At 34.3% G+C, this 26,316-nt stretch overlaps 2 protein-coding genes across 4 annotated transcripts in view; both read left to right on the forward strand.

Annotated features, from left to right (window-relative positions):
• LOC106715498 (glycerol-3-phosphate acyltransferase 1, mitochondrial) overlaps nucleotides 1–11,002 on the forward strand; it is a 36,221-nt gene extending 25,219 nt beyond the window's left edge. For all 3 annotated transcript variants that reach the window (XM_045683996.1, XM_045683994.1, XM_045683995.1), the window contains 13 exons: nucleotides 1,111–1,275; nucleotides 1,802–1,995; nucleotides 3,275–3,511; nucleotides 4,243–4,335; nucleotides 4,429–4,523; nucleotides 5,741–5,976; nucleotides 6,368–6,566; nucleotides 7,158–7,342; nucleotides 7,841–7,976; nucleotides 8,699–8,895; nucleotides 9,683–9,819; nucleotides 10,165–10,310; nucleotides 10,515–11,002. In XM_045683996.1, coding sequence (XP_045539952.1) covers nucleotides 1,111–1,275; nucleotides 1,802–1,995; nucleotides 3,275–3,511; nucleotides 4,243–4,335; nucleotides 4,429–4,523; nucleotides 5,741–5,976; nucleotides 6,368–6,566; nucleotides 7,158–7,342; nucleotides 7,841–7,976; nucleotides 8,699–8,895; nucleotides 9,683–9,819; nucleotides 10,165–10,310; nucleotides 10,515–10,714 — 2,220 coding nt within the window. In that variant the 3' untranslated portion in view covers nucleotides 10,715–11,002. The remainder of the gene's footprint in view (nucleotides 1–1,110; nucleotides 1,276–1,801; nucleotides 1,996–3,274; nucleotides 3,512–4,242; nucleotides 4,336–4,428; nucleotides 4,524–5,740; nucleotides 5,977–6,367; nucleotides 6,567–7,157; nucleotides 7,343–7,840; nucleotides 7,977–8,698; nucleotides 8,896–9,682; nucleotides 9,820–10,164; nucleotides 10,311–10,514) is intronic.
• A 3,395-nt stretch (nucleotides 11,003–14,397) lies between these two features.
• The window catches only part of LOC106715488 (disintegrin and metalloproteinase domain-containing protein 19), a 51,092-nt gene continuing 39,173 nt past the window's right edge, over nucleotides 14,398–26,316 (forward strand). Inside the window, exon 1 of the mRNA XM_045683866.1 lies at nucleotides 14,398–14,640. Coding sequence (XP_045539822.1) covers nucleotides 14,541–14,640 — 100 coding nt within the window. The 5' untranslated portion in view covers nucleotides 14,398–14,540. The remainder of the gene's footprint in view (nucleotides 14,641–26,316) is intronic.

Genomic DNA, 26,316 nt, shown 5'->3' on the forward strand with positions numbered 1-26,316 from the left:
ACCAGTGCAAATTAAAGCTTTTTTCTTTTTTAAACTATAAATGGCATAATGAAATCATTTTTTTTGGCAAAATCAGTCTTAATCATAAGTAGTTATGCAGCTAATGTGAGATCTTTCCCAAGGAATAAATTAAGACGGTAAAAAATTTACCAGTTTAGAATTAAGTTGGTGACTTGACAATAAAAAAATCTTTGTCAAAAATCAACAAATTTTATATGCTTTTATAAAGTTTGCTGTATTTTGACTTCACCGAAACACTTAAAAAGCTAACTATAATCTCTAATATCAGGGAAAAAAACTTAAGTTTATTACACAGATGTTTGGCAATGGAAACCCACATTAAGATCAAAGCACGCAAGCGATTACCGGTAAACATTGTCGCGTCATACCGTAGACTTTGTTTATTGCAAGTTTATTTTTAAAACATCTAACGTCGCGTGCGGAACACAAATAACTCACCTATGTACAGCGCAGCTTATGTACTCATGCTATTTCTATCATTGTTTATTATAAAATGATAAATAGTCATAGTGACACAGCAATGTACTTCAAATTAACGCTATGTTAACACAACAAATAATAATCCAATAATAAAATACTGTATTATTGGAACGATTGGAACGAAATTCCTTATCGCGCGTTGTGAAAGGGGGCTAGACGGAAAAAATTCTTACGAAAAGTTGTCACGACACTTTTTGCTATATCACCATGGCAACGATGTGACAATATATAACGAAAATTCATAGAAATAAAATGTACTTCTTGTGAAGACTTAAGTTTTTTATTCATAGAATAAACATTGGTTTCTTCACTAATTAATCGAAAGGAACTTTGTTCCATCCGGGTGACCCTTGACACCTCTCAATTTTTTATTATGTTACATCATTGTGGAAAATCGGCGTTCGTAGTACGAGGAGGTGAAATTCTAAATTTCTCTTGCACTCTCTATCACACACACACATACGCACCCACACTATGTATCTATGTTTTCTCCTAATTTATGAGAATAAATGAGCTTGTACCATCTCTCTGGTACTTTTTTTATCATACACGTTCCGCAACATCTATAATGTTTATTAGTATTTTAATTCTATAATTGTTTGTTGACAGGAATCATGGCATGATCCGAAGGCGAGTGAGTCAAGTTCAGTAATCAATATACTGGACATAGGCCGTCAGAACTTCGCGAATGGCGGCGTGGTGTCCCGCTATTTATGCGACCTAGCACAGTGCGTCAACCTCGTCAAGTATGATTACAAGGATGTGGTGCCGAGCGTGAGTACAAAACTATTTAATTTAAACTCTGCTTTCACTAGCTCGACTGACCTTGAAATGTATATCAGTCGAGGCGTCCGTCGTCGTCATAGGAAATAGAAATACAGTCAAAATCTGTTATAACGACATCGAAGGGACTACTCATATTGAGTCGTAAAAACCGATAGTTGTAACAACCGGTGACAGGTATTAATAGGAAAGATATGTAATAACATTCAGCCAGGACCTTTGATTTTGGTCAATTTAACCGGTATGTTGTTCTAAACGATGTCGCTATAAACGGTTTTGACTGTACATGTAGCAATCGTGTGGTTACATGCGCTAGTGGAAAAAGGTTTCGAACTATCAAAATTAGTCCATATTTTTTATCCCTGCTCTATAAAACATTAATGATTTATCGACTTAAATACGCTAGAAGAAACAAAATTTAAATGGAAAAAAAAAATTGATGGATTTTTAATGGAATTAAGAACTGTTGGAAATATATTAAATTAATATCAATTGAAACCATATCCCATGTTTGCAGGTAGTGAAAGATGAACGTTTTCAACGTGCCATAGATGATACGACGCAAGAAGAGATGAGAAAATCTAATGGTACCAAACCAGATGGTGTCTCTCAGAGTTCCCACAGATATACTGAGACCAGGAGGAAAGTGGAAGCTCGTGCTATGAAGGTGCTTATGGACATCAGCTCGGCAATGTCTAATAATGTTCTAAGGTTGGTGTATAAAGACATGTCATCCCTTTTTTTCTCTTTCACTAAACAGAGACAACGATATATTTTAGTACAAGAGTTCGATTATAGTTTTGGTTATGAATTTAGTTGTACACATATAATGAAAAGAGACAAAAGGAATAATTATACTCACTAGAATTTTTCTAAATGCGCGTGTTATTTAAAAAATAGATAACTTCAAGTACTAATTAAAAACTAAATATTCAGAAGGGCGATAACTATCAATGTCAATGATTCGGAGTGTCCTTAATATATTTCCGAATTTTTATTCTATGACGTACCTAAAGTTCAAATTTAGAGAAGTTCAAAGCTAAATTTTATTATTCTATTATTTTTTCTTCCATTCGTTTTTGCTTTACGATATACCGACTAATGTTTTTTTTTTTTTTATTTAATAATTTAAGAGGCTTTGTCGCAATGCGACCATATCGCCCCATAAGCCTTCCAATAAATACACCTTACATCTAATTATTTACATTGTTTCTTAAACACATGTCGGTCAACTTAAACATCACCTGGCCTCGTCAGAAGACGGGTCAGCCAGGATAGTGTTTATCTGACCGACATTATACCCGAACACCTTAAAATAATTACGTCTAAGCCGTTCGTTCCGAGCACACTCCAAAACAACATACCAGACTAATGATAGAAAATACACAAGCTTTAGATGTTTTATATCCCATGTTTTTAAATTCTTCTATAATTAACTTTAATTAAAAGATCGTCAATGTTTTCTTAGTATAATGAGATATGAGGTTCAATACGTTGACCTTGAATTAATTGACCTCGATGATACAGTGTTAACCAGTCTTACATAATGTCGGTCGTTAAAATGTGGCACTGGCACAATGTCGAATATGTCAATAACTGGTTTCGTTAAGAAGACGAATACACTGAAATATTTTAATATTTTTATGAATTCTTTAATATCCCGTAAAGTAAATAATAAAAATAAAACGCTAACAAGCTAAAAAATCAACAAGCTTTATTAATGATAAAAGCCAAATTTAACAAATCATTTTTTTAAAACACCCTACTTAAGTATATCAACACAATCAGATTAATAGTTTTTGAAATTTACTGGAAAATATAGTCGCATTGAATTTTGTCCTTAAACTTGTTACGAGTATTTAAAATGTTCTGTGACTTTAGTACCTTGTTGATACTTATAGTAGCATTGAAGTTAAACGGTTCGAATATAGTTGTAAATGTTTCAGCAGTGTAAACGCATAGGAGTTGTACAATATAAAGTTCTTTCCAGACTAGTGGCATGGCTATGTCATAAGGCGATACGTCGCATCGCAGGCGGTGGTTGTAGTACTCGCTTCGCGTGTGTGGAGCGGTTACGACGGGCCAAAGCCGCGGGTCTACCGCTAGTGTTTGTGCCTCTACATCGCTCGCACTTTGATTACATTCTAGTCACTTTCACATTGTATCTTACTGGATTGAGGCCGCCTTTGGTAGCTGCGGGTGATAATATGAGAATACCTTTCTTTGGGTGAGTCAAATATTACAAGTGTTTTTTATTTTCATACAAAGTGTTGCACACGACTGTGTCTTGTGGAATTAAAATAAATAAATAAATATATATATATATATATACATATATATATATATATATATATATATATATATATATATATATATATATTTTTTTTTTATTATTATACTTTACCTTATTAATATACCAGCATTCGCCCGCGACTCCGTCCATGGGGATTTAAAATAAAAACTTAATTAAGTTTATGTGTTCTTCCAGACTATGCTCTAAATTTATGTCAAATTTCATCGAAATCCGTTGAGCTGTTTTGGAAATACCTTCAAACAAACATCCATCCAAACATTCGCATTTATAATATTAGTAAGATATCTGTTTCTATGTGAGTTACGTGGTGACAATCTTACTTAATATTATAAATGAGAATGTTTGGATTTATAGATGGATGGATGGATGTTTATTGGAAGGTATCTCCAGAATCGCTGCATTGAAATGTATACGGTTTCCGTGGGATACCACGTGAGTTTGAGTCACATGGTTACTCCATAACTGCAAAGGTTCAAATTCAAAACATCTTAATTGAAATTTGTCACAGATAACATAGTCTCGAATAACATTACATACTTTTTGTAATTTTGCATAGACGAAGTCGCGCGCAAAAGTTAGTCATTAATACATCTTCTCAATTTTGTTTACAAATGTACTTCTACAGTTTAGAATGTTTTTTGCAGTTGGATTTTGCGTGGTTGTGGAGCTTTTTATATCAGACGACGAGTTGATGGTTCAGAATATCACGGCGACCCTATTTATAAATCAGCTCTCAGGTAAATATTTATATATATTTATTATTATTTTTAATTAGCTATTTTATTTATTTATACGTGTAATAAAATTCTAAATATGAATATTTTTTTCAGGGCCTACATTCTTAATAGTTTGGGAGCGAACAACAACTTGGAGTTCTTTATAGAAGGAGGACGGACAAGAACGGGGAAACCGCAACCGCCTAAAGGTTAACTTTCTTATTATTTATTTAATCCACATTAAAAAAGCACATACTTTTTTATCTTATACTAGCTTTTAGCTCCGTCCGCGCGTTATACGGACGGAGTCGCGGGTAAAAGCTAGTTTATAATATTAGTAAGATTTACTTATTCTAAACACAATTACTTGTGGAAATTATTTGCAATTAAATGTTAAATATTCACAGAAAAGCTGTAAAAAAGAAATAAAAGAAATATAGATAATTTGCTGTCTAATAATAATTTAATGTAATAAATACATCCTTTTAGATATGTACGAAAAATTACAAGTAATTTTTTGTCGTGTTTCCGAATTTCCTTATTAATTATATATTGAATAGATTTATTGTATATTTAAGATATTTTGCAAATGAATATTTGTTTAAACTTTGACATTGAAATTTTCAATGTCATATACAAATTGTAACTTTTGTTTTTATAATTTCCTGCTTTCTTGGATAATAAAGGTGACATCTCTGGTAGGTAAGCGACAATACTTAGTTATTAATTAGAAAACAAGAGGTTTCGAAAAAGTTACAAGTGGTTTTGCTTCATAATTTTAGTCCTCTTTCCCTTCCTAACTTTTTTTTATAAGGAAAGAATGGAAAGGGAAAGTGGATTTGTCGGAGCAGCATAAGAAGTGAAAATATCATTTTTCTGTGCGTCCTCTCTTCCGTCTATTAGAGGTAGGCAACGTCTCGTAGATGTTTTGATATGGACAGCTGTCATTTCGCTATTTCGGCGAATTTAAATGGCCGCTCGTTCGTTTACCACCTTATGATATAAATATTCTCAATTGCTGTAAAACGGCCGAAGTACGTTGTAGCCAACGATTATGGTCTCACTTAAAAAAAATGAAATTTGTCGATATATGCGTTAGGTTAAAATATTTGTTGATGCTGCTAAAATGCTGTATTGTATCGGAAACATTTAAATGATCGACGTAATCTAGCCTAAAGGCTGACAATTTGTATTTTATAGTCTAAACAAGAATATAAAAACTTAGCCTGGGGCGCGTCAATCACTTCAATGCCTTTCTTAATTTTTAATGTGCACAAAAAAATTAGTTCCAGATTTTTCCTTAATATGGAGATGGTTTTTATATTTCTTACCTGGGTATAACTAATGTAACGCGTTTTTTCTATTTGCCTCTATTTTCTACTAAAAAGATAAATATTATAATGAATTGTTTTTTTTTGTACTCCAGCTGGCATCCTATCTGTGATAATGGACGCGTACTTGGACGGTACAATTGACGATGCCCTTCTAGTACCTGTAACACTAAACTACGAGCGGTTGGTAGACGGCAGCTTCGTGCGCGAGCAACTTGGTATGCCGAAACAAATGGAGACCTTCTGGTCTGCGCTGCGAGGCATCTGGAGGACTTTGAATACCAACCACGGCGGGATAAGGGTTGACTTCAACCAGCCTATATCGCTTAAGGTCAGTTTTTGTACATGTTGCACATGTTGTACATGTTGTACATGTTGTACATGTTGCACTTTTACCACGGCGGCGAAAGGGTTAAATCGTTGCACATCGTCGTACATCGCATGAAGTACAATATAGTTGATATTTTGTTTTGGAATGGCAATTCTTTCACATAACTCTATAGAAATCTATTGCTCGGCACAGTCGAGGACATATATTTCCTACCCATTTGCATATAAATTGCTTAGAGTTGCAACATGGAAGAAGTTTGAAAATTATTCTCACCGGTAACACTTTAAACTTGCATTGTCTGTCAATGTCAAAAAATTGTAAGATGTTTGTGGAACTATAGGTGCTAAATGGTAGATCTTAAATACAATATTTTGTCTGTTTTTTACAACAGGAGCTAGTGACGTCATTCCAGAAGTACAACTACCTGAAGGCGCCCATCGAGCGCTGTCTGACTCCGCCCAACAACAACCTGGCGGTGAACCTGGACCGTCAGATACTGTACAACCACAGCCACTCCAGTCTGTACGGCGCTGACGTCAGCACTGATCATAAGATGATGGTCGAGGCCATCGGCAGACATCTTGTATACGGTCAGTTGACATATACCATTCCATTTGAACGCTTCAATGTTTTAAACATAAGTCAGCAGAGAATTAAAAAAGAAAGTAGCCTATAACATGCTCGCCTGTATCAGCTACTTTCCCGTCAAAGTTCCATCAAAATTGGTCCATCCATTCCGGAGATTACCCTGCACAAACATACAGACAAAAAAAAATTTTTTCTTTATATAATTTTTTTTGATTCAACATACACTCCGATTTTATCAATATGGGGCCGTTCATAAAATACGTTCGCATACAAGGGGGAGGGAGGGGTCTTGCTGAGTGTGACAAGATGTGACAAGGGGGGCCGGGGGATCTACGGCAACGTGACGTTCTCACAAATATTTTTCATTCTCAAAATTTATGTACTACCATTTGAAATTTATCATACTAAGGAGGGGGGGTCTTAGTTTTTGTGACGGAATAGTTCTAGGGGGGTCATAGAAAGTGTGACACAGCGTGACAATAGGGGGGAGGGGGTCAAAAGCTGATTTTAGCGTGAAGTATTTTATGAACGGCCGGCCCCTATGTAAAGATGTCAAGTTTAACCAGTTAACAGTATATGTTTTGTGGTATCAGACGCGGCGCAATCTACAGCCCTGATGAGTACAAACGTGATATCGTACGTACTGCTGAGTGAACAGCGCAGCGGCTGCACCTTGCAGCAGCTGCAGCACTGTGTGGAGGTGCGAGGTGCAGCGCTGCAAGCGGACGGCAGAGACCTCGGATACACTGGAGATACCACCTCGCTTGTCAAACATGCTGTATGTATCACTTTTAGGTTTTCTTTGAACAAATGTCTATACCAAAACATTGTCCTTCATGTTTTTTTGAAAAAAAAATGTGACGTCATAGTCGAAGTCATAGGACGCCTGTATATATATGTATACCTCAGTATAGCGTGGCGACCCGTCGCCACGGCAAGCGTCGCCACGCCAACAATTCGGTTTACAAGTGATCCTATAGATGTTTCACATCAAAACTGTTAGAACTAACTAACTAAGGTGATGCAGTGACCCAAAGTGTCTTAGCCTCCTACAACAAAAGTCTCCACTTTCTCAGGTATCGTTGGATGAATGAGGTGGATTAAGATCTATAGGTGCTACAGGCCTAGGACTGGGTCGGAAAAAATGATTGAAAAAAATAATTTTGCGTATCCCCCTCCACTTTCTCTTCCAGGATAGGAAGGGGACGCACAGAAAGTATATTCCCCTTCTTACGCGTCCTATTCTCCGTCTAATCAATGTATAAATGTGTTCCAGCTGGAGATGCTGGGTCGCGGTGTGGTGCGGCGTGAGGGTCGTCAGGTGCGCGCGCAGCTCACAATCTCCGCTGCACTCGAGCTCTCGTACTACGCGAACGCGCTCGTCGCGCACTACGCCGCCCCCGCTATACTGGGTAAGCATAATAAAGGTTATAGCGCATTCGTACACACCTCATTTAACGAAACAAATTGAACTGCATCTTACTAATATTATAAGTGTTAAGATGGATGGATCTTTTTTGGAAAGTATCTCCAAAATGGTTGAATGGATCTCGATAAAATTTGGCATAGATATAGAACATTGTCAGTGTGGTTGATTATAGCCTAGTTATCCCTAACTTGGGGTAGGCTCCGAGCACCTCGGTGGGGGCGTATAGTGAGCTGATGATGATAGAACATGTAGCCTATGTGTTCTTTTTAAGTTTTTTTTTTAGTTCTGCACGGATGGAGTCGTGGACGATAGCTAGTAGATATACATTTGTAATTCTCACTTGCACGGTTTGACAGCGAATGGATGCCTCACTGACGCTTATGTTTCATATAAACCTTATTGTATACGTCACACGTAATCACGTAACACAGTTTTTATATATAAACTAGCTTTTACCCGCGACTCCGTCCGCGCGGAATAAAAAAATAGAAAACGGGGTAAAAATTATCCTATGTCCGTTTCCTGGTTCTAAGCTACCTGCCCACCAATTTTCAGTCAAATCGATTCAGCCGTTCTTGAGTTATAAATAGTGTAACTAACACGACTTTCTTTTATATATATAAGATAGATGAGAGAAATAAGATATTAAAGATGTAAAATTCTGATATAAGTAAATATTTATTTTAAAATTAATTTTGTTTCCAGCTACCGCATTAGAGAGCATAGTATGTGAGAGCGATGATGACACAGTGCGACACAGTGAGCTGATAGAGTCATCTCTGCAGCTGTGTGAGGCGCTCAGTCAGGAGTTCATCCTGTGTCCGCCCTGCACCCGCATAGAGGAGACCATGCTCACCGCTATCAGTACCCTGGTAGCCTGTGACGTCCTCACTGAAGTACAGGTACGTCAACCTATCTATTTATGGACTCCTGGTACTTTGTCACACAAATTTTTTCATGACTAGAAATAAAAACAGTGGTAGATCTCGTAACAACACAATATTTGTTGGTTGCACGAATTGGCCTCGCTCAGTGAAATATCACAACCACACAGAAGACATGCCTCAAGTGGAAGTAATTCCAAGTACAGTCTGATGAGTGTGGTACCGGAGGCCTAATTTTAGTCCTCTTTCTCTTCCAAACCTTTTCTTATGAGGAAAGGATGGGAAGGAGAAGTGGATTTAGCAGAAGAGGGGACGCTTAGGAAGGAGAAATATCGTCTTTCTGTGCTTCCCCTTCTCCGTTAATTAAAGGTAGGCAACGCATCTGCATTTGCGGATGTCTATGGGCAACTGTCGCCTCGCTATTGTGGCGAACCCAGGTGTCTGTTTGCTCGTTTGTCACTTTATGATATAAAAAATATATGAAATGGAGATTTTAATGTCCGAAAGGGTAATGTTTTTATGGGTATCTTTTAAATGTTAACAGTTAAAGAATTTAATTTGATACCCACTTATCGAAATGTGAAATTTCTCAACTGTACAATCGAAGAATCTTGCGTAGTTCCTTAAAAGCTACAGTTATTTGATTGTTTAATACATCATTAAGACGACAACACAAAAGAGTGACAAATATGTCCCAGCTTTTAATCTGTACGAAATCGTCTGTCGTCATCAAAAGCGCAGAGAAGATTTCCATCCTATTAACAACTGAAATGTTCATCCGCAACATTGCGACGTTTTCTTGCAGGAAAACAATGGATTAGAAGAACAGAGATGGTCGAGACGCTTCGCGAGGAGTTTGGACGACGACGAAGATGAGGTACTGGATCAAACCAGACTTATAAAGTATAGAGTGTCCAAGACATCTGAAGCTGTCGCTGAGAGGTACGTTAATGACAAATTAATGTAAAACTATGTTTAGTTTTATAAAAAAAAAACGGAATGAAAATACAGATTTCACTCATAGTCATTTATATATTTCGATGGCTCCCAGGAAAATAATTATCAAAATTCTGCCCCTTGCACAATGTTTAATAATCCTTTATAAATTAAAAAGTAAAAAAAAAACTAAACTTCCGTTATCCATAACATGTCTCTATAATCTATGTATGTTATAAATTTCATCCATTTCTGTTATAATAGAGTTGCGTAGTAAAAATCAATCCATACATCCATCCATTCGATGATATTTATAACATTAAGATGTATTCACTATTTTATATTTTACAGGCGAAGACTGCTTTTAACAATCCGTCCATTGTTAGAGGCGTATTCAATGACCTGCAGGAATGTTAGCAATGGCTCGCAGAAGACGGTAGTCACCAATACACTGGAAGCATTGACTGAGGAGTTCACACAGAACAGAATGCCATATGGTTAGTGAATACTTTAATCACTAGGTGGCACTAGAATCGTACTTTATAAAACCTTATTTAGTCTAAATTTAATATTTGTCTTCAATTTGATGTATTACTTTTTAAATTTTCAAGAAAATTAGTCTAGTCATTGATAACACTTTTAAGAAATGTTGGCTTTTATTTAAGGTTCATGAATTAAACATTATTTTATTTTATTTGCAGGGGAAGCTGTGTCAACAGATGCAATTAGAAATTGTTTAAAGTTACTCCGACAATGGGGAGTAATAGAGATGTATTCAGAAGGAAAAGAGAGAAAGCTTCGGATAATCCCTCCATATGACAACAAAACTAATTGGGACCATGTCTGCAATAATGTCTATAAGTTTAACATGGACACCCCATTATTAAGTGTAACCAAGTGAAAATGTATCAAGTATAGTTGCCAAGTGTAAAAGTGTCAACAAGTGTCGTTGCCAAGTGTAAAAGTGTCAACAAGTGTAGTTGCCAAGTGTAAAAGTTGAATACTGCCAAAGTGAAAAAGGTCTTTGTCATGTTGTGATAAAAAAGTGTGGATCCAGTGCAACTGTCAAATGTGATTCTAGGTTAAGCCAATCGGTGGAAGTGTCTTCTGGTTAGTACAAGAACTTAGTAACTTTAAGTTATATAGTTTTAACTGAGTTAGAGTTGAGAACTGATTTTTTTTTACTGTTGTGGCACTTGAATAAATACATATTGTTATCCTTTTCAATAACAATATGTATTAATACAAGCATGACACTCCAATTTTACGGTTAATTTGGTTATTCAATAAATATATGTATAAACAAGTTTCCGTTACAAGTTTTTTCAAACCTATATATAATTGAAACTATGTTATATATTACAAAAATATATATATGGTTGAAGGATAAAGATATGTCAGTAATTAAATATGTTCAAACTGTTTATGAAAATTGTACTTCTGTAAAATTAACACCTTTTTGTTACACTTTTGATCTCGATTTTCATTTATATCAGAATCTTTATGAAGTTCTTATTAGGTTAGTAATTAAACAAAAATCATACTGAAAATTTTTAAGGATTGTAATTTTAGAGATAGACAAGATTGTCTTCTAGATAGAATTGTAATAAAGAAATAATTATAGGTTCTAGATAGAATAAATTTAATTTCAATTATAGTCAAACTTGTATGAGTGAGATACCTCTAGAAGCGAGAGACTCGGGTTAGAAAGAAACCACTATATGTGAGAAAAATCGCGGTCCCTTGGATTTTCACTTATCCAGGTACGACTGTACTTTAATATAATTATTTTTTTATTTTGTTTCAGCAGACTTACGGTAGTAGAAAAATATGTTCTTAATTTACCGAACATCAGTATATTTGTAATTTTGTCTGCTGAGACAGTTGTATTGACACAAATTGTCTCTGGTTTTTTTAAAGATAATTTGAGGATATGTTTCAATACAGTAAAAATACACAGACTAAAATAAACATTACAGAGTAATTTAAGACTATGCGGTCTATGATTTAGGATTGCATTTACATTTTGCAATTAATAATGATAATAGTAGACAAATTGACAAACAATGAGCTGTAAACCATAGACTATAGATGTAGACCATAAACATTTAAATAATGTAGGGTAAATTTTATGCGTTGAAATTTGTTAAATAAAAAATAATTACTTTTAATGTAAACCATTCATCTCTAGAAAATATAAGTATTCAAGTTTTGCGTTCGACTTGTTTTTTTTGGAAGAAATCATTAAGCACATATTTTGTAATTTATTTATGTATGTATAAGTATAAATTAATGTATTTTTTATTTGATATCGGGCTAGTGTTATTTATTTACACATAGTCCTCAAAACAAGGAAGATGACTTTCTAGTTAACGGTTGCTCTGCAGTCATTATGAATTATGTCAATACAATTCATGCAAAATAACATGAGATACGATTCTAATGATGTCATAGCTAAATTCTTTAACAGCGTACAAATAAACATGATAAAAAAGTTATATCCCAAACAGGTTTTTTAATGTAGATGGGCAGTATTGCAGATAAATTTCTCATTAACCTTGTTAAAATTAATGATTGATTTGTGGTCATTGTTCTCTCTTACTGTTGAGTTTCACTGCCTATATACCTGTTCAAATAGATATTGTTATCTCTGTTATTTTCTTTCAGCATTGGAAATTATCTATATTGACTATATTGACTTAACTTTTTTACTCGATTTATATAGTTATAAATTAAATTAGAGGGCCTAGCACAAATGTTCATGAGAATTTTTTCGTAACTTCATCTACCAAATTTGTATTTAAATTGGAGTGTAAAATCAAATGTACAAAGTTTGTTTTATATTGTCGATGACGTTACGAAAGCGTGCTGTGATCTATGGCTCTCTGTTATATTTATGACAGAATTAATTTAGGTAGCAAAAAGGGTAATTTAATTTAAAAAGTTACAAATCTTATATGTTAAAGGTACAGTCATGTGTTAAATGGCCGAATACATTATCCACTTTTTCCAAGCGAGGGGTTTATAGTGTGTTTAAATAAAGATAGTTACACCAAGTCAACTTGTCATTGAAGAAAATATTCAATTAAGAAAATAATTATTTTCAGTGTCACTGACTTGCCCTGCTACAATTTAATATGTAAAAATTGTGCTGGCAGTAAATATGTTAACTTAAGTTTGAAGTGACTGTGCTTTTATAGACTTTATTAAATGCATGTAATTTTAAGAAGGAACATGGTATTTAGTTCATCAAAGTTCGATATCGAGTCTAGTTAAGTTGTAATGCTCAAAGATTGGAGCCAAATAACGCGTTTTATTTATGTTCCCATTGATCTGTGATTGTATTACTAAGTGTGCACAATAACATGGTAGCTAAGATTGCAGATTCAAGCGGATATGTGGCATTCAACGAAAGTCAAATGTTATCGTGAACAAATAGTAATGTCGAAAACTTGGTCGCTCACATTGTACTATTTAATAAACAATTCAACATTTATAAATGAATAAAGAAGTTGCTTGTTTTATTTTCACCTAATTCCAGGAACAGACGTGCACACATTTCCTTCTACCTGTAGTGTGCTGGTGGTACCCACAAGCCGCCATTAAGTTTCAATCCTATAACCATAGACTTATACCCCTAGGCGGAGCGTTCGAAGTATAAAAGTGACGCATGGTATAGGGCTTCCGGAGGCTTCTGTGTGGTAAATTTCCCCAGTGTTGCCATTTACAATGCAAGCTTATTAATATTAAAAAAAAATTAAATGAGAAAGTTTGCATGGATAGATGGATGTTTGTTAGAAGGTATGTCCATATCGGCTTAACGGATCCTGATGAAATTTGGGACAGGTGTAAAACAATCTGGAAGACTACATAAGGCTCCTTAATAAGTTGTTTTTTAAATACCGCGCGGATATAGTCGCTTGACAGCTAGTATTTACGTAAGAAATAAATGGAACAAAACCTCTTTTTTAATGCTCTTATTTAATTTCTTAGTTAAAAAAAATAACCTTTAATTGCCCTTCTTACTAATATTATAAATGCGAATGTTTAGATGGATGGATGTTTTTTTGAAGGTATCTCCGGAACGGATCTTGATGAAATTTGGCACAGATGTAGAACATAGTCTGGAAGAACACTTATTATTTTTTTAATTTCGCGCGGACGGAGTCGCGGGCGACAGCTAGTCTGAAAATGTTTTTTAATAGTTTCAATTTAACAAAAGGATAAGTAAGTATTGAATTGAAAAATTAGTTATATTGCGTATATGAAAATACACAATTTTAATTCATAAAATTTAAAACATTTGATAACAAAATAAAACCTCACTGATTTTTAATATTTTTAAGCAATTTAGGTACCAATGTAGGAGTGTGAGTGAAAACTAAGTATAAAAATAATATTGAACAACAATGAATAAAGTTTAAATTTGAAAAACTAGTTTCCGCGGTTATTTTAATATTGCAAACTTTATGAAAGTATGTAATTTAAGTTTGTTACAGTGGAAGATTAAAGCAACCTGTATGGCAACATTACCAACTTTTACTGTCAGTGTTTTATAATCTATTCTTTTTGCTGTCAGTTGCGGTCGGAGTCAAGAATGTTGTGTTGTGCCTTGTTGTAAGAATTTAGTTTCGTATTTTTATTTGAACTAAATATGGTCTTTCCATTATTTTTATTCTAAAGTCTAGTATCTAGTGTACGACTTTAACAACCACGGTCAGTGTAAAATGTTTAAATGTGATATTTTGCGTGTTTGGTGCCTGTTTCTTGTGAATTTCTTATTACTAATAGCCCTGACAAAGGACACCGTTATTGCTCAGGAATTAAGTAAGTTTTTATCTTTGTTTTCATTAACTTTACACATCTCTTTGAATTATTTGGTATTTAGAATAAATGAGAATATTTGATAAATCATAAATCACAAAATAAAAAAAAAAACGAGGAGTAAAAATATTAGTGTCTGTTTATATACAATCCAAAATTAATCACTTGTATGTGGATTGAAAATTAATTTAGTAGGGAAGTAACTTTTTGAAATTTTGTAATTTATTTATTTCAATTCTTCCATTTTGATGAATGTATTGAGGAACACTTCACAAAAAATTATATTAAACGTGTAAGATAATTATTAAGACGATGTTTCACATGTTTGTAAGATTTGAGTGCCAATAATTTAACAACAATAAATTCAGTAAAATTTTATCTGTCAAATCAAACTTTAGAAAATGAATTATTGCAAGATGGAATAATCACATTGATGTAAATGTTTTCTAATTAGCGATCAATGTATTGTACTAATTTGAATTTAAACTTATTTTCGAAATTCTTTAAAAATGATAAAAACAGAACATTTTCGTCACAGTTAAATCGTAAATATACATTACTAATTTTAAAAACTTTTAATTTAATTATTATAAATGCGAAAGTTTAGATGGATGTTTGTGTAGAAAATATCACCGAAACGGTTCGACAAATCTTGATGAAATTTGGCATACATGTAGAATGTTTTTACTAAAACCGCGCGAACGGACACGCGGGGGACAGCTAGTACCATATAAAATAAAGTAATTTAGTACTACAAATAAAATAAAATGTGCTTAGAAATAAAGCATCGAAATTTAACAATAGTTTACTCGAGGGGTGAATGTTGCGTTTGTTACCCCGAGGGTACGTTTATGACTACGAGGCGGTGAGGGATGCACGTGTTTTTTTCTGGTAATAAACTTTGTTAATAATAGCTTTAGGGTGAAATGTGCAACGATTGCTTTAAACATGAAATGTTTATTAGAAAAGGTCTTTTGCCTTACAATGTTTAGCGTTTGGTAACATCGTAAAATAACATTTTCAAATCCACCGAATAGTTCGTTATAAAGGTCTACTTGTAGCTCTGTTCGTTTCTCTTGACAAAGCCTTCACATTCTATTTGAATAAATAGAGGCAATTTGTTTCTGGTTTTTTGGTAGATTACTCTCAATATCTTGAACACAGGGCGACAAATGGATCTTTTCCAATCGTTACAGAGTATTTACTACTAATGTTATTAAAACTAAAGTAAGCAGTTATATTCGTTAATATTGTACACGGCGTGGAACGATGGCGTCCCATGCAATAAAATAAAATGCACGTCGTTTGGAAGGCAACGCACCCACTTCGTCAACAGCTGTTTATAGATCGACAATTGTATGTTGACCCCTCCCAGCTCTCTTGCACTGTGCAGCGTCAAGATCGGTAAAGATTTGTTACTAGGGCGACCATGTAAATTATTGATATTTTATTACTTTATTACCCTTATCTATCTTTATACTTCTATTCTGAATGGACAATTAACCTTTGAAATGAGATGGAAACCAAAGAAAAAACATATCACATATTCACCGAAAATATTGTGGTATTCGAGTAATTAAGGCACGTGAAATTTACACGGATGGATGTGAAATGTCAACATATTTACTGAAACTAATGCTAGTTTTTTTTTTACCTTTGTTTACAATAAGGTTTATTTTGGAAAAACCATTTCTCAGTTACCCAACAACGAACGATAATATTTATATACCTCCGCAGATTTAATATATATGATTTCTGGCAAAAATAATTATTAATTAAAAAAATATTATTAATTTTTTAATATCGTAAATAAATCTAGAATGTCCTGTATTCGGATAACAAGTGTGGTTTACTTATGGAGAAGTTGTCAGTCCATGTTATACTGGTCGGTGGTTATTTCTGGATGCAGCAGTATGGGAATGGTGACTTCCACGCGGGGACACGACGCGCTTCCTTCGTGACGTCACGTCCGAATGATTTTTATCTTGTCCCTTCCCTTAAATAGTTTTGTATACTCCAACATTGTACACATTATATTAATGAGTTGTATTTTTTTAATTTATATCAGTTGTAATATTAATTCTAATTAAAACTGCTACCACGACCAGAGATAAGACAGACGTGAAGTGGAAGCAATTCCGCGTTTTATCTATTGGCCTAATTTAATCCCCTTTTCCTTCCCACCCTTTTCTTATAGGAAAGGATGGGTAGGCGAACTGGATTTGAAGGAGGAGAAGACGCATAGGTCGGGGAAATATTCTCTTTTTGTGCGTCCCTTCCTCCGTTGATGAAAGATAGACAACGCAGCCGCAATTGCGGATGTCTGGGCAGCGGTTGCTTCGCCATTTCGGCGAATCGTTTATCGATATCAGTCTGGCAGTCGTTTGGCTTGAATGAAACGCTCTTTGTATGACACTTCTCAAAAATAATATTCTACAATGACCAAGATGTACAATGAATGGCTGGTAGAGGCAATTTTTGCTTCGGTATAAAATGAATGATGACATTATATGAACAATCGAATTTATTTGAAAATGTATTAGTAAAGGGCTTAGCAACTAAATGCTGTTCCATACAATCCAGTATTAGTTAACATGAGTTTCGTATAAGAGTTCATTCACACGCCCCTAATAATATTTTCTGCGGGGGCACAAAGTATCATCGCTGTCGGCGCATCATATCAACAAACTGAGAAACAATCATAATAAACGCGGTCGTTCGCATTTGTTACAATCAACTGGAAACTATAAGATATTGATTGATTACTTAGCTTCTTACTCACTCACAAACAATAGATGAGTCCGCAAATTAAACTAGGTACAGTAAACTTCGTTCGCGGTATAACAGTTACAGAAAAAATGCTTTGTACGAAGCAGCGATGTTCAACTTTACCCTCTTCTTATAAAAGTAATAAGATTGATAAAAAAAAATCTTGACCACTTTATTATAGCATTATGCCAAATGTAAAAAGAATGGTAATTACATATGTATGTAAGTTGTTACATATGTATGTGTTGTTCATCTTAAAGCTTTTTTACTTTATAAGTTAGTACAGATCATGGCCCCCGTATATTTGTCATGTCTAAATCGATAGATTAACATCTAAATGCGGCGCATAAATAAAGGACTTGGTCATGTAAAACATTTTAATTATTGCTCCATATTTGATTATTTAACCTTTCAAAGACTGTATAAGGTCGCTTCGTAGTATAAAATTAATCCCTACCAACTTAATTATGTGTTGCATTGATTTTAAAATACATTCTTAGTGATATTATAAATGCGAAAGTTTAGACGGATGGATGGGTGATTAGAAGGTATCTTCAAACGACTCAACGGATCTTGAGGAAATTCGGTACAGATGTAGAACATAGTCTAGAAGAATACTTAGACTACTTATTACTTTTATCATTCCGCGCGGACGGAGTCGCAAGCGTATTATTATATGGTTGTTTTTGCTTACGACTTTGTCCCCTGGGAATTATGTAAAGACAAAAACCTATCGCTCTTGAACCGTACTTTTTCTTGCATGTAAAGAGTAGCCTGTACTTTCTTGGAGGCTATGTTCTATTTCTTTGACAAATTTCATCCAAATCCATTCAGCCGTTACGATATAAACATAAATTCAGACTTTCGAAAAACAGTATAATAACGGATAAAAAAAAACAAGTTACTCAAGAACAGAAAAGTTGTTGGTAAAAGATTTGTAAGGTTTTTTTATTTAACCCGGAACGATCAAATCTTTCTTATTTTAGTAGAAATAATGATGCAATAGGATGTACGGATGAAATAGTTAAAATAAAATTGTCCTTTTTTACATGTGCATGTTGTTCCATATGTTTTAAAGCCGTGCAAGCCCGTGCAGGAAATCGAATGCTGGACTGCATTAAATATGAGATATGTTTATGTGTGTTTATGACTATGGTTGTACTGGACCGTGTCATAGACAGGGTCCGTGTAACCATGAATCAGTGATGACAGTTGTTCTCAAACTTTAAGGGACTTGACTTAAGGTCCTATGTTCCCGTATCTTGGGCTCTAGTTTGGTCTCGGGCTACGTCAGCCCTATTGTCTAAGTCAAAGTTTAAGAGCCTTACCATAAAAAATTTAGTGTTCCAAAAAAAAAAATTAAATACGTCATTTTTATAGCGCCACTTTAAGATCACAGTATAAAAGGGTTGACATACGCCCGGCGCGGATTTTTGACAAATCATGGTTATTGAAATATTATACGTAGGCTTGCGAAATGCGATTTTTAATAATAAATAATGAAGTACTTACAAGCATTGTGGTGATACATACATATGGTGAAACATATCACCACGTTGACATCAACAATAACAATCAACGGTATTCAAAGGGTCAAAACATGTGTTTAACTAAACAGTGTGTAACGGTATTTTTTTAGAGTAATACAGTAATTTATTACTATGTGATAGCAAAACGAAATAGCTGCAGTATAACGTTTTGTTCGATTTTTTTTAAATTAGACCGATAAAAGCTATTTAACGCGATATACCAGCAAAGAAGCCTTCTTGTAAATCATTGGAAGAAAGACTTAAATCGACATTTCACTGCTCAATCGGTACTAAGCATAGTAATATTATTTCGAAGTAAAGTTTGAGAACCGATGGTGTGCTGTACACGTGCGGCCGTATTCAGACATTTATTGTCTCACTGCTGACCCCGTTTCCAGGCTAGACGGCTGGCACTATCCAGGACATCTAACTGATTACAATCTTGGCTTTTGTTGATTTTATAACAGGATAATCTACTTTGTGTTTAATAGTGTGGATAAGACATTTCTATATTTGTTCTTTTCGAGTATCAATATCTGCTGTTTTAAAGTATAAAATTATTATATTCTGTGAAGATAAACCTCTCCGTAGGTAGATACCCGAGTACCTTCATCATTAATACGTTCAATGCTTTACGCACGTAGGGCGAGGCGGTGGCACCGATCCTGTTAAATAAATAGGACAGATTTGATTGCTTGTTTGTTTGCATTGAATAGGCTCCGAAACTACTGATCTGATTTGAAAAATTCTTTCACTGTTGCGAAGATAAACTATCCCCGGGTGATATAGGTTACATTTATTACTATTTATATTAATTCCGCGCGAACGAAGTCACGGGCAACTGCTAGTATAAAATAAATATGCTTACCGGTTTGAATATATTGTAAGATATAATTTAAGTATACTTTAGGATTTCCTGAGTACGCGGACATCTTGATTACAATGCCAAGACGCCACACTGAGAACGTGTGTTGAATATTTTACAGCAAATAAACAGTTAAGAGTACGTTTAGCTGATAACAGTGTATTTGTGATGAGGTTAACAATGTATCGAGTACTGTTAAACATCGCAGAAACGAGGACAATTTGTGTGGCCAACAGTGTAATGCATAATTTAGTACTTCAAATCAAATTATTTGCTATATTCTTTCGTCGTTAGTAATTTGGAGAAAGAAAAGTGACGGCATCTTTATCTTTTACTTATCACTTGAGATATAGACACCACTTTTGGTCAGTTCTTGTGGAAGATAAGTAGATTGAGATAATAAGCACGTATCTAAATAATAACTGTTACTTTCGAAAGCACGTAAACCCATGGAATTAAATTTGCTTCCCACTTAAGATCGATTTTAACGGTACATAATTCGTCTACCAGGTCTCGTCTTTAATATGTATTTAATAGGAAAAATTAATTATCTAAAAAAGGTGAGGCTGAAACTAATTTACTGGACAGAAAAAAAAAAAGAAATAAAATGTGAAAACAAGGCACGCTGGCCATTAGGTAATTGATCCTAAGGGCGTTAAATAAAAATGTTTTAGACGGCAACGCTATATTATGCTAGAATAACTGCTGTTTCTAGCAGCAGCTAATTTATTTGGAGTCGGCTGTAACACGCGATGACTTTGCCTCGAATGGTGCTAATGGCGGGAATTAATTTTTTTTTTGTACTTAAATCAAATTAGTTTACGAACATAATTAATGGACTCTAAGAAGACTGTAATTTATAAAATTTTCACACGATTTAAAAAAAATAACGAAATTCAATTAGAATTTAGGAAGAATCCAAGGTTATTTTACATAAATTTTTGGCTTTATGGCCAAGTTCGTGGATTATTACAGTATTTTTTACAGTACATACACATCATTTACCATGGGTTTCTGAGATCAAAATCCCAGTTTGAAACATTTTGTTATCTCGGTTTAGTCAAAGATAATGACAGGGATGACGTTATATTTTACACAGATATTTAGGTCTTAGAAACTAATGATTAGTGAGAACGGGAAAGGCGAGGAATCCTAGTTATTATCTAGAGTCGTTGTTCATTTAAAAACGTAGTTTTAGTAGTTAGTAGAATGGATAAAATAATCAAGATAAAATAGAACTGTGTTCGAATGTAGAAGAAATATGTGCACGCAATCGTACTAAAAATAACTGGAAATTGTGGCGTGAGAATTTTGTGAAATATCTTTAGGTTCATTACTCACTACGGTATAGGCTAGTGTTGCGCTATGAAAAAAGCATTTGAATCGAAAGTTGACGTTGGAAAAAGTAGTGGTTAAAGTGTCCTGACTTGCGAGAAAATTGTTGCGATTGTCTTGACCGTGCTCACCTCAGCGGGGGTAGTTCCGTGTCCACATTTTGAATTTATAAATGATCATATTATTATGTGGTTTGTAATTCTGTAAATATGCAATACGATTAAGATATGAGTGTTATATATATGCTGGTTAAATATTTGTATTTGAGTTGTTTCCGTGTGCATTAAACTTATTGGCGTTTGGCCAGTTTGTGCTTTACTGACCGTTGCGTGTTCGATAAATAAACAAGCATCGATAACATTGTTATTGAGTTCATTGACCTCAACCGCCATTGTTTCAACCTGAACACCTGAAGTGGTTCATTTTAAACTCCTTTATAGACGATGATGGATTAATGATTGCTGCCGCAGTAGCTGTGTTATCTCTTTGGTAACAATTAGTAGGAAATGTTTAGGTTGATTTGTCTAGAAAATTATGAAATTTTAAATCATTAACGTCCGAATATTATTATATAAACATGCAGTTTTATTCTAGATTTAATAATGTCTACTAAATGTTAACATTAATTAGTGGATTCTGTTAGTACTTTCTTGACGACATTATGTTACATTGTTTACGACAATATTTACCTAAGTTACAAATTATAATTACTAGATTCAGACCCTTTTTCGCCCATTGATATTTAAAATTTGTATGCATAATACCGGCTTGCAAATGACTTACCTAACGGAATTTTAAAAAACTGCCAGTGAACAGGAAGTCGTACGAGTATCCTATTTAGTCACGCATTGACAATATCCGGTTATTGTGCTCTTATGACAGGTTATGACGGACATTTAAATCTGCTCTTTTTATAATTAGTCACCATGACTTACTGTTGGTTTCTGAAACCAAAACCTGTTTATAAAGCATATCGTCATCATTGTCATTATCTTTGCCAAAACAATATGTTTTAAACGAGGATTTTGAACTTAGAAACCCACGGTTAGTGACAATAGTTTGGTTATTAGACTTCGAACGATTTTAGGACGAAGGTGAACATTTTTTCCAACGAGAAAATAATCTCATCTCTCTCATTCTATCTGAAATAAACTAAGATAACAATATATTTTAGAATAATTGTTTCGATAATGAAAACCGACAATAAACTGCTTAGAAAACATTAACCATAAATGCTTTGTGCTATTGACAAACATGTGTCTTCTCTCATCAAATCTCTTCGTTCGTTCTTTTCTCTTTGGCAGTACTGTTCTACTTTTCATTTAATAGCGTTGAAGATTTTTGCAGTATAAAGCCGATTTGTTTACGTTTCAAATTTGTTCTGATTACATCGATGTGATGCTATTATCGTACTTATCAGAAGTTAATACGAGTTAAAATTGTATGCAATTGCTATAATGATGGATTAACCAGCAAAAGTAGGAAGCTAGGGTGTGCTAGATTTCGTAAAGTAAAGCAAATCAAATAGAGATCTTTTTAAAGCTACTTCAGTCTAATGATAGTGAAGTCGGATTTGACGGCTGGTAGAGATGTTTAGAAGAGACATACTATGCCCACACTGAGTAAGGAAATGGTCTACCATCCAATTTCCATGTTGACGATGAACTGAGACTTTCGTAAGAGCGACTTGCTTTAAACGTGAATAAACGTTTAATATTAATGTATATTGCTTAGTAGGTTATTATTTTTTTATTTAAAAGTAGCACTTTCACTTATTTTACTAACTTTCAAAACTTTTGAATTTTTATTACAATAAATTAGAAGCAAAATATAGTTTCTCAATCACGAAACTAAAACTTGTTGTAATTACAAACACGTGTTAGTGCTCTTTTGATAACATTGCACTTATTATCTCTATATTGTCTAGAACTGACTTATTCTAGTATATTCTTTTCATAGGTCACGTACTATAAACAGATCGAAATACAACTGGTTCGTAATGTATCTGGTTTTAAATGTTGACTATAATGTTTCCATTGGCCTTGTATGTTGGCAATTTAATTGGTTCGATTTATACCGTCTTCAGTCACATGTCGAAGTCTCAGATCAGTTTCATGTTTGTATTACAATGATCTGATGAATTTATCTGGCCCGGTGATGGGTGTTGTTATCGCGGTTTTTTTTAGATAGAAATATATCAAAACAACTAAGACAGGAGAAACAAATAAGACAAAATATGACAAGACATATATGCCCTTATTTATAGATAAGGAAATGTAAAGCTTCGAAACCCGACGATTTAAGTCGCTAAGCGAGTTTCGCAATACAGTGTTACAGAGGTTCGTATACAGCGCGCGTCGCAGACATTTCTATCTGTCATCGTCGTTTGACAAGATCATCGTGAGAAAAACGCTGCATTTTACAAAATGGCGGGGCAAATCTATACAGTTGACATTTAGTCGCTATGCCTGTACTGACCGATTAAACGACTCGCGTCGACGATTCAACGTTGTGTACCGAGCGCGGGCGACGCGATTCTCGCGTAACAACATATATGCATATAATCCGATAAGGATAAATGGATAATGTTATTTCACTTTTTGACTTTGACACGGGCTATATGCTATTGTACTTAAGTTTCAATTTTATCCAGTAGTTAATAATAATAACTTTATATAATATGTATGTACTTTGTAAACAGATAACTAGAGAGCTAGTTGACTTCGATCTCTACACAAAACAGTGTAATTAATATCTATAGAAGACAATCTAAAACAGTAACCATCAAGCTGTCAGTTGAAGCGAATGCGTTTTGTTCTAAATTTAAAAGCGCGTACCGCGTCTGGGAACGCTGCTAACGAAGCAAAATAAAAAAATGCAATCTGTATTGGATCCGAAAAATAAGTCTAAGAAATAATGTACGCAGCAAAATTTTTATTTTATATTTTAAATACTTAATTCTTTCCTGGAAAATATTGAAAATGAACATTGCATAGATAGCGTTATTTTAACCAGCAGTAGACGAATTTATTAGTATGTTAAAAATTAAGTTTTATTATATTAGTCAAATCTCTAGTACCAATACAATTTTTTACCACGATTTATTAGAAATCTAGAGAATACATTCAATGTAGTTATTACATTGTCTCCTACTAGCATTGGACCGCGAGTTCGTCTGCGCGTAATTTAGAAAAATATAGCCCATGTCACTTAGTGAAAGAATTTTTCACATCGTTTAAGTACTTTCGTAGCTTATTCAATGCAAACCGTCAAACAAACAATCAAATTTTTCCTTTGTATAATATAATTAAAGCCTATGGAAAGATATTGTATCAACAAATATACTGTAACAATTGTAATAGTTGATTTATAACACCAGGAAATATTATAAAGGTTGTTCTGTTCCTGCCCAGCGACAAAGCAAAATGTCATGCATTATTGTTTTGACATTACGTTAAATGCAGTGAAATATAGCTAGTTACATTATGAACTGTTTTGCTCTCCATATATCTTTTCTTTATAGCGATTCAGACGAGTATTAATGGCAACTTTATTATTAAAACGATAAAGTACAATAAACTGAAAACTTTTTACTAGAAAACTCCTTAGTTAACTATTTAATTCAATTGTTTTATCTAAATTGTCAGAAATATGGTGATACTTTTTGAATAGTTAGAAAGGTTGTGATCGAGACTAGAGCTAGTTTATTCATTACTAGCTCTAGTCGGCGACTTGGTCAGCGTAGAATTAAAAAAGTAGCCTATAATATACCTGCATGCATCTGCTACCTTTCCATTAAATTCCTGTCAAAATCGGTCCAGTTGTTCCGGAGATTACCCGACACAAACGTGGCCCTGCGGCCAGACATGAAAACACGCAAAAAATTAAAAAAATGGCTTTCTATTTATTCATCACGTGTACGAAAAAATGTTTTTTTAATCAATAATATGTATTATTGCGCGGTGTGCGCGTCGTTATTGAGATAGACTCGCCTGCGCACGCCGGCAACGGCTGGCAGTGGGGCAAGGTAAGTTACTACAATTTTGATAGTGTTAGAATCCATAGCAGCACGAATACGAGCAAATAAGTCAGTTCACATCCTTGTTTAATAAGAAAAGGATGGGGAAGAGAAGTGGGTTTGGCAGAAGAGAGGATGCATAAAATGGGAAATATCTCTATGTAGAGACACTCCAATTTTATTAGTATGTATGGATGAAAATCATAAAATTATGTGTGATTACGACAAAAAAACAAGTTTGCATATAATATAATGTTGCGGATGTCCATGGACGTCGATGATCACCTTGGTTTTCCAGCCGCTCGTTTGCCCCCTTCTCTTATAAAAAAAAAATATTAAAAAAATATATGCTCTGTTAGCCATGCGATGCTGTTCGCTAATGTCACTAATAAATTAATAATTTCATAACGAAAGTACTCATTTCAATAATGTCGCATACCTTCTTAAAAGTTTTATAACAGTTTTTAATGTGCTACGTAAGAATGTATGCTTTTAAATAAATTTTATGTTTATAGAGGGTGTTAAATCAAAAGGTCCTTTTTTATTGTTTACGCGCCCTAAATAGGATTCATTCAACTTTAAGATATACGGAAACTGTACAGTTATCGTAGACCTTATCACTACGGGTAGTGTGCTAGTGATAAAGGACTCAAATTGCTGTCAATTATAGACGTTTTATGGTGTTTAGTCACACGTTAGATTATTTTTTATGGGAGGCAGAACTTAAGAGAATATTTTTTTTTTATATCATAAGGTGGCAAACGAGCAAACGGCCACCAGAATTTGCCGCAATAGCGAAGCGACCGTTGCCCATATACATCCGCAAATGGAGATGCGCTGCTTACCTTTAATCAACGGAGAAGGGGATATATAGGGGGGGGACGCACAGAAAGAGGATATATCTCCTTCCTATGCGTCAACTCTTCCGCCAAATTCACTTCCCCTTCCCATTCTTTCCTAATAAGAAAAGGATGGGAAGGGAAAGAGGACTAAAATTAGGCCTCCGGTCATCAGACTGTACTTGGAATTGCTTCCACTTGACGCCTTTCTTCTGTGTGGTCGTGGTATTGCACCGGTCGATCCGGCCAATTCGTGCACCCAACAAATATTGTTGTTGCGGGATCTATCACTGTTAAAATTATAGCTTTAATGTTGTCTATTGA

This window comes from Papilio machaon, chromosome 24 (genome assembly GCF_912999745.1).
Source record: "Papilio machaon chromosome 24, ilPapMach1.1, whole genome shotgun sequence".
Lineage (NCBI taxonomy): Eukaryota > Metazoa > Arthropoda > Insecta > Lepidoptera > Papilionidae > Papilio > Papilio machaon.